Source organism: Vespula pensylvanica, chromosome 2 (genome assembly GCF_014466175.1).
Source record: "Vespula pensylvanica isolate Volc-1 chromosome 2, ASM1446617v1, whole genome shotgun sequence".
Taxonomy (NCBI): domain Eukaryota; kingdom Metazoa; phylum Arthropoda; class Insecta; order Hymenoptera; family Vespidae; genus Vespula; species Vespula pensylvanica.
Genome location: NC_057686.1, coordinates 11,272,458 through 11,281,655, shown reverse-complemented (window position 1 = coordinate 11,281,655; position 9,198 = coordinate 11,272,458). Strand labels below are relative to the sequence as shown.

The 9,198-nt window shown below is 30.9% G+C and overlaps 2 protein-coding genes across 9 annotated transcripts in view; one reads left to right on the top strand and one right to left on the bottom strand.

The window, feature by feature from the left end:
• LOC122638186 (spondin-1-like) overlaps positions 1–7,898 on the top strand; it is a 13,333-nt gene extending 5,435 nt beyond the window's left edge. Inside the window, exons 2-17 of one of the 8 annotated variants that reach the window (XM_043830971.1) lie at positions 80–281; positions 1,778–2,021; positions 2,668–2,854; positions 3,165–3,329; positions 3,432–3,555; positions 3,637–3,767; positions 4,169–4,358; positions 4,905–5,070; positions 5,201–5,543; positions 6,046–6,259; positions 6,364–6,534; positions 6,660–6,794; positions 7,138–7,292; positions 7,377–7,455; positions 7,576–7,605; positions 7,703–7,898. In XM_043830971.1, the coding sequence (XP_043686906.1) occupies positions 80–281; positions 1,778–2,021; positions 2,668–2,854; positions 3,165–3,329; positions 3,432–3,555; positions 3,637–3,767; positions 4,169–4,358; positions 4,905–5,070; positions 5,201–5,543; positions 6,046–6,259; positions 6,364–6,534; positions 6,660–6,794; positions 7,138–7,292; positions 7,377–7,455; positions 7,576–7,605; positions 7,703–7,878 (2,712 nt within the window). In that variant the 3' untranslated portion in view covers positions 7,879–7,898. Of the gene's footprint in view, positions 1–79; positions 282–1,777; positions 2,022–2,667; positions 2,855–3,164; positions 3,330–3,431; positions 3,556–3,636; positions 3,768–4,168; positions 4,395–4,904; positions 5,071–5,200; positions 5,544–6,045; positions 6,260–6,363; positions 6,535–6,659; positions 6,795–7,137; positions 7,293–7,376; positions 7,456–7,575; positions 7,617–7,702 lie in introns of those variants that run through there. The other 7 variants (XM_043830972.1, XM_043830976.1, XM_043830970.1 and 4 more) reach the window with 7 other exon arrangements.
• Positions 7,868–9,192, bottom strand: LOC122638196. The gene is made up of 3 exons (XM_043830997.1): positions 8,489–9,192; positions 8,279–8,416; positions 7,868–8,005 (listed from the first exon to the last, which is right to left on the bottom strand). The coding sequence occupies exons 1-3, from the start codon at positions 9,017–9,019 to the stop codon at positions 7,973–7,975; spliced, it is 702 nt and encodes a 233-aa protein (XP_043686932.1). The 5' UTR covers positions 9,020–9,192; the 3' UTR covers positions 7,868–7,972.
• Positions 9,193–9,198: the final 6 nt, after the last annotated feature.

Below are 9,198 nucleotides of genomic sequence, written 5' to 3'. Positions count from 1 at the left end.
CTCTCTCTCTCTCTCTCTCTCTCTCTCTCTCTCTCTCTCTCTCTCCTTCTCATCAATATCACATCGTTATCGTTTACAGGAAATATTACCAGGACGAATTCTTTACTACATTTTACTGCTTTTGGCTATAACGCGTAGCAGTTATTCGGTGAGATGTAACCGAATAATAGATGGTACCACGAGGCCACGTTCCAATGCCGAAGAAAAATATTACTTCTTCATGACGCTTTACAATCGAACCGATATCGTATATGCATATATGCCGGATACCAAATACACAGGTAAAATTTGACATCGATACACCGATTCACTTTTTTTTTTTTTCTTCCTTTTTTTCCTGTCTGATCTCTGTTCGAATATTCTCGAGCGAAATACCGGAAATTAATATCGATTCGATTTTATTTTACAAACGCCCCTCCTTGTACTATCTCATGAAATATCAAATTCCTGTTACTATAAATATGTATACAATGCCGTATAAAATTGAAGCGTACATAATTAATTTTTATTTTCATCTTTAAAAACATATTTCATAATTAACACGCATGAAATTTATTATATTACACTAAATATGATTTATAATTTTCACATATAAATAAACAATTAATTTTGTATCGACAAAATCAAATGAATCGGATAAATAACTATGTAATTTCCGAATTATATGACACTGTAGAGAAAAGAGATCGAAGAAATTTAAAAGTAATGACCCGTTAATCAAAAATTAAACATAAAATTAGACTTCGTAATAGAAAAATGAAAAATTAAATATTCGAACATCGTAACAATTTAAATTTTACTTATTTTAAGATATAAAATATCGAACTATATTTAATTTCTATCGAATGATCCATTTGTAAATCTAAAATATTAAATGTGTATTCATTTTAAAATTTACAATTTCAAATCGATTTTAAAGAATTATGTTTCACAAAGATTTACAAAAAAGACTTCACAAATCTTTAATGTATTAATGTAAAATTGTATTGGAAGGAGAGTGAATAGTATATCAAATCATTATTCAAGTCTTAAAGAGCTTTCATATCGCAATAAGGGAAGCCAGGAGCTTTATATAGGCGACTGGCTTTTCGACCGCTTAAATCAACCGTCTACTTTCATCCCCTTCTTCCTGGATGCAAAAAGATGGTATTCATTAAAATATCGTATGATCGATGAAAGAAGTACTCACTACTACGTAAAAATCCTTCTTGATCCTAATTTAGAATGTTTAGATGGAAATAAAATCTCTTTCTATTTCTCTCTCTTTCTTTTTCTCTTTTTCTCTCTTTTTCTCTCTCGGATCAGTTGGACGATTTTAACATTAATGTAACACTTGCCGGTCAATTTGCGATAAGTTAAAGTTAACATCTACTTACAGATAATTAAAATACGCTTCTGACGTTTCGTGTTAACTAAAATGAAAAAAGGGGAAAAAAAAAAGAAAGAAAAAAATAGAAAGAAAAAATAAAAATGGCATAGCAACGCGTGAGAAACTCGACGCGTCGACGAAGGTTTCATTTAACTGCGTTTTTACGATTAATTCCTATAATTCAGGGTTATGGGAATGATCGTGAGGGAACGTGGTCAAGGGTCATGAGTCATCGTTGCTTTCTGATGCAATGCGTTGGTGTTTCATTCGATTTTGTTAGAAAAAGAAAGAAAAAATGGAAATAAAAATAAAAATAAATACATCTGAACAAAGAAAAGGAAAAATAAAATGATCGTTCGTACTTCGTAATTGTCTTTAAAAAATAATAAATATAACATTTCGATTCAGTTACGATAATGTCGAAGAGTCCAGGACTGACACCTCGAAAATTCACGAGATTTCTAATATCTGCCGAAACTGAAAGCGATAGCGAGATTGTGGATATTGGTGTTTTCGACATCATGGACGAATCGATCAGCAAATTTGCCGATCAATGTGCCAATGCTGTCGTCGAAATATCAGAAGTTCCAAAGGAGCGAGTCTCCGTTGCGTGGACCAGCCCTTCCGAAGGTAGCGGTTGCATACTCATCAGGTGAAGGGACACTAAGTTAACAATCCGTGGGAAAAGAGATGATCTAGAAATGAAATGCAAGCTTTTTCGTGAATAATTATTTAAACGAAAATTTTGAATGGAAGAAAGCAAGAAATTTATCGAAATCAATTAGAACAATTGTTCGCTCAATGTTTTATGTTATGCTGCTTCGTCGGATCAGTATCTAATCGCTAATTTATTTTTCTTGGTATTATTGAATCGAATGTATTCGTTGCATGAATATTTTTGTTCTTCTTATTTTTTTTTTTCTTTTTTTTTTTTTTAAAAGCACGTTTATCGTTTTATCCTACGAGATTATTTTAATATATATACACGTTTATACTTATAATAGGTATGTAAGGACTTATTATCATTTTATAATATTTATTATATGTATCTTATATACGCACAGTAGTTATATAATACCTATTATAAGAATATAATCCTACTGTATATACGTATGTACTTATTATAATTATATGTATACATATACTTACATATACTTACTGAAATTAATAAGCACATGTATATAGTATTATAAAAAAAAGTCGCTAACTTCATTTAAAATGAATATCTTTTTAAATCCATAATATGATACCAATACGATAACACAGACTTTTCTTCTTTTATTTTTTTTCGAGCACAGAGCAACTATTCTAGAAACACCGGACACATGGTACATGGACGATTCGAATTTGGTTCTGAACATATGTCAAGATATAAAGGCGGAAGCTGACGATCAGGGTCTAGTACTACCCGAATGTTGTGCTTGTGACGAGGCCAAGTACGAAGTTACTTTCGAAGGGCTCTGGTCTAGAAATACACATCCAAAGGCATGTGGATTGAACGTTAAGAAAAAATCTATATCCGAACAGCGAGTGTATTTAATCGAAACAGATTCCCATCTGCCATATGTTTCGTTTTCTTTATTTATTTATTTTTTTTTTTTTTTTGTAATACTCTTCTACTCTCAAACTTTTTCTTCTCTCTTTATCTTACTTGCAAAATACGAGCTACGTTATCGTATCCTTCTGATCCTATTTTCGTAAAACTCTCGAAACGATCATCGGATGATCTAAGAAAAGAGACTTCGCTTATTCAAATTTACGAGTCAGAGATAAGATATCTATTCGTTTTCTTTAGGATTTTCCAAGCAAAGGCTGGCTCATTCGATTTTCCGACGTAATCGGTGCATCACACACGGTCGACTATCGATTCTGGATATACGATGGAATGGCCAGTATCGGTTTGAAACAAGTAGCTGAGCTTGGATCAACGAGAAGATTGGAATCCGAATTAAAGGATCAAGTACGATGAACTAACATGAATTTTTATCCAATTTGTCTGTTTCATTTTTCTTATTTTCTTTTCTCTTTTTTCTTTTTTTTTTTTTTTTTTTTTTTTTTATAGAGTGAACACATCAGGACAATTATAAAAGCTCGAGGAATCAGTTATCCTAATGTAACAGGTCGAACTTTTGCGGTATTTCGTGTAGATCGCAAACATCATTTGATGTCTCTGGTTTCCATGATCGGTATAATTAACTTTCAAACGACTATTATCTCTTTATTTGTTAGATTGCCATCGTAATATCCTTGTTTAAACGTTTCTATAGATCCATCACCCGATTGGATAGTTGGTGTATCCGGATTGGAATTATGTTTGACAAATTGTTCTTGGATCGAGCATAAAGAATTAAATTTGTATCCGTACGACGCAGGCACCGACGATGGGATAACATATCTGGTGAGAGAGAGAGAGAAAAAGAGAAAAAAACTAACATATTATGGTCAGAATAAGAATAATCACCATAGAAAAGAAAACACGAAGAATATAATTTTTAATAAAAGATAGACTATTTCACTTTGGACGTTTATGAAATGTGAAATTCTAATATAAGATCAATGATATAATTTTAATAATTCAACTGAGATTCAAAGCTATAAATTTCGAAATTGATTTAGTAGATAGATGAACAAGTTCGAAGGTAGCCTATTTAGATTAAAATTGAACTGATAAGAAATCAGAGTAGAGAATTACTGTATACAAATACACATACATACATACATTCATACATACATACATACGTACGTACGTACATGCATGCATCTATCTACTGTACGATCGATGAGATGGTTGCTTCACAGTCTCCAAACTCACCGACGGAGCCGCAGGAACCAATTCGACGTATTACGTCGAACTATCCAAATGATTCGAGGTCTCCGTTTTACGATCCATCTGGTCTAGACATGAAACCACTCGCTAAGCTTTATTTAAATCGCCAAAGATTGTACGAGAAAACTTGCAATGATCTTCCAACAGAGATCACCGATACAGGTGCAACGATCAAACCTCCAAAAACTCATAAAAATAGCAAGTATTGCTTCTTTTCTTTAGTAGATCTTATGTTTTTTTTTTCTGAGCATCAGGAGCACCTTATTTTCATCGATATGTATGAAAGGAATAAACTTGTGCGTAACGAAATAATTCACATCTTTGAGATAAAAGTTAAATAAGGGAAAATACTGTGCTCTATCTAGCTCATTTTAATAGTTTTGGAAAATCCTTAAGCACTCGAAATGATAATGGATTTTAACTAAACGAGGTAAACTATAAGCTTTAATCTGATAATCCTGTTCATCTATTCTTTTTATCCTATAGAGAGATCTTTAGAATCCTTTCCTTTTTTTCTTTGTTTTGTTTGTAAAACATACAAATATTTGAAACGTTAGAATATTATTTTATCCATTTGTTCTCCAAATTCGTTCGTTTGTCTGTAGTGACTATGCGCTCTTTAGAGCTTCAAAATAGAGAAGTGAATGTACGTGTAAACCGTACTAACGGCGTAAACTAATTAGTTACGAAAATCTCATTAATTCACAGAGGCCTGCAGGGTAACTTCTTGGGGTGACTGGAGCGAATGTACAGTGACATGCGGGAAAGGTAGTAAACTGAGACAACGACATTATCGCAACGAGACTGCTGCTATCGCTAACAAATGTAACACCTCGCTAACGGATAGGACGACCTGTTATGGTGATTTACAATGGTAAAGCAACATTAAAATCAATTTTCTACGAAAAGAAAAACAAAATATTAATAATAACAAACAAAGACAAAGATCTTTTTAAGAATATGTCAAAGAAAGATTTTCATGAAATGTCTAAAATTGTTCATAGCGGAAATTCTGGACAGAATGGTGGCATTTTGGATACCGAAATATGTACTTTAACGAATTGGAGCGAATGGAGTTCTTGTTCAGCGACTTGTGGTCTAGCAGTAAAATCACGTTCACGTAATTTCAAACACAAACAATATCGCAAGCAATGCAGAAATATACCGAATGGTCCGGAACTCGAACAAACCATCGAATGCGATACCGAACCTTGTTCAGGTGAAGATGGAGATGAGGTAAGAAATCAATTGGGTGAAGAGAACAACGAGAACCCAGAGGACGACGAAAACAATTCGTCTTACGAGGGTGATGATCCGGAAGTGGAGGTAATCGAGGAATGGTCGCAGGTACGGAAGTTTCAAGCTTCGATCATTGAAAAGAAAATATAAAAAGAAAATAAAAAATATTTGGAGAGTATCACGACGTTCAATAACGTTACGATCATTTACTACACATCTTCCTTCTACTAACAACAAGATATCATTAATAATAATTCTTCATGTAATTATCTGACCATACCTGCACCATTTATCGCAAATCCTTACACTTGCATTGTTTTGTATACGTGGTTTTTTCATCTATCAACTAATTATAATCGATTCTTGTCATATTTTCATCATAACTATGCTCTTCGCATAACACCAATTTGTCCTTCGAAGATTCTTGTTTTCTACCATGTCTAAAAACGGATTAAAAAAATTATTGATCAGTTAAAATAAACGATCTCTTTTGCGAAAATATATCACGAGACGTCTCGTCGTGTTTTAAGGGTTGATTCCAGGGTTCAAATGTTTATAAAATATTTTTACGTTAATAAAATTTTTTTAGATTAAAAGATTACGTTTGCAGAAATGTCCATCTGATCGTTACACGGAATGGTCCATGTGGTCTCCCTGCAGTTCCAGTTGTGGACCAGGCGTGAAGCTAAGATCGAGACTTGACAAAAAAACTTGGAGTCACACGGAAGAACAAGATGATCCAAGCATGGGAGAATGTAGGCAAGAAGAAATTTCCTGTGTAGCTGAGATAGAATCTTGTGATTTTTCTAAGGAAGAAGCAGCAAGTAAATATATACTTGTCGAGTTAAAGTAACTCTGAATGTATTGATTTAACTTATCCTGTGTAAGAAAAAAAATATTACATATTTCTTTTCGTATTTATTATTAGAAATATGCAGCGAACCAAAGATGGAAGGAAAATGTCGCGGAAATGTTCTACGAGTTTATTTCAATAAACACGATCGCCAATGTCATCATTTTAAATACACAGGATGTGAAGGAAATCGTAATAACTTTCCAACTAAGGAAGATTGTTATACCGTTTGTGGAAATTATCAAAGTAAGCGATTTTATGTGATCTGTTCGAACAAAAAGAATTTTATCAGTGCTTGTCTTAGATTTTAATATGAAAAAAAAAAAAAAAAAACATTTTTTCTTCTGTGCACGCTAATCGAATGAAACAAGGAGAATTAAAGGCCAATTTGTCGGCTCTTATGAAAAATTTTAAAGTATCCCTCAGCAGTGTGCTCAGTTATCATATACCCATACAAGAACAACATAGGAGAAAGGCAAAACGAGCACAGTTTGATGACACGTCGGGTATACTCAAAAATATATCCAGTCACGTTTAAACATTGCTTTTTGTAATACTTTTATTTTATCAAAAAATTATATTATTTAAATTTTTATATTCCTATAAGTTTCTCCTTTTCTTTTTTTTTTTTTTTAATTATAATTTAATTTATATTATAATTATAATTAAATTTAATTTAATTATATATCCAATATGTGATATTTGTAGTTTTTGGATTTTTTTCATTTTGAATTATCTAATATAAATATAGATCAAGAAATCATGAATATTTTGGAATGAAAACTTTTTTACAAGGAAATTTATGTTATTATAAATTTAGTTTGTTACAACTTTGTAATTTATTTACAGAATCGCTACAGTTCAGAGGTCTTCAGGCTGGAAGTCAAGTAACAGAATTATCAGAAATAAACGATCAACGAATAGATTGCAATGTGTCCGAATGGAGCATATGGTCATCTTGCGAGGGTTGTCGTGGTTTTACTATTAGCAGACGAAATATTATTGTAATTATTTATCGTTATAAAATAATCTTATAAAGTGGAACATACGTATAATTGATTATATGATCTTCGAAATTGTCTTTACAGACGCCAGCTAAAAACGGAGGTAAAAATTGTCCGCGAAAATTGCTTCGGAAAAGAAAATGCCGTAAAATACCACCGTGTTGTAAGTTCTCTTTTTATTTCCAAATTTTCATTCGTTTAATAAATATATAAAATTTTTATAAGATTTACTAATATAATTTACAATTTATAATTCATTTAAATATTAATCTATTATTTATAGCAGGACAAGATAACAGAACAGGAACCGAAAGTAAGTACAATGTAAGTGTAATAATTAAATAAATTAATTGATAGCAAATGATATTTTCAATAATCTATTTTTCTTCTTTTAATTTCTATTTTTCTAGTTTCGGTAGACTGTAAAATGACACCGTGGTCAGGATGGACACGTTGCAAGGGAACTTGCGAAAGTGCATCGCAACAAAGGATAAGAAATATTAAAATTCAACCTCATGGTCCAAATGGTAGACATTGTTCTACACTTGTAGAATTTAGAAACTGTACGACATTAGAATGTCCGTAATAAATCTTTTCACTAAGTTATTTGTGGAACTATCAAAAAATTTGATTTCTAGCTAATATCTATTGTATTTTATTTAATTTAAACCGTGACAGTATTACATAGTTAAGGATACTGAATGAACAAATCCCTAAAAACAAAAATTATAACATATATATTACGAGGAAATATCTTTGTGGCACAACATAACATATTTATCATAAAACAGATCATATTGTAAATTTGAATATAATATTTTCATTTAAAGTATATTATAATATCTTTTTATATTATCACTTTCTTTGCAAACTTTATTCTTGTAATATAAATAGATACATACTTATAAAATATTTAATTACAATATGGACAAATATGTTTATTATACAAATTTGAAATTCATTGATCAATTTTTCTTTGTATTTACATTTACATCATGCGGATTCTTATTGCTATCTTCATTTAAAATAGGAGTAATTATAAGTGTTGTATACAATGATTTTACGGTTTTTTGTATTGTTCCATGCTGTTTTATATTAGATTCTGCATATTTAAATATTTTATCCTATAAATTAAAATAAAATAAATCTATAAAAAAGCAAACATATCAATCTATATAAAGTAAATTATAACATACTTGTGTGTCCGAATCATGATTAATGATAAACTTGATCTTATACTGTTTACTTAATAACTTATTGACATGTTTTAATTTTATATTGAGATCATGCGTAGAAATTTTACCAGATATCTGTATCTGTTTTATTTTACCATTTCGTTCTGCTTTAATTTTATTTTCTGTAACATTATCTGTCGTTTCTAAGAATTCTTCTCCTAGTTTTACGAGTTTGTACGTATCTCTAGATGAATTTTTTTGTTCATTTTCTACTTTTGTTAATATTAAATTTCGACGCTTTGCGAGTTTCTTGGCATCCTCCAAATACGTAATTGTCATAGAATCGTTTGGTAATAAAAGTGTTATTTTAGATTCACTATCTCTCTTCGCTTGTTCTTTCTTTTTCTCCTCTTCTTCGTTTTTTTCAGAAACATAAATGTTTCTTCTTATCGTTTTTTGCTTGTGAGTATTATTTAATAAACTTAATAAATGACGATCGAGTTGTAGAAACGATCTCACTCTTAATATATTTAACCAGGATATTGTAGCCATTTAGATTGTATTAATTGTTATTTGTTTATTATCACTCACATACTAACCTTAAAAAGTAGAAGTAAATAATTCTTGACTTCTACAAAATAATGTTAAAATATCAAAATTTCACTAACAGAATATATATAAGAAATCTTCAATCATTCCTCAAACCTAATTGGCTTATATTTGACCAATCA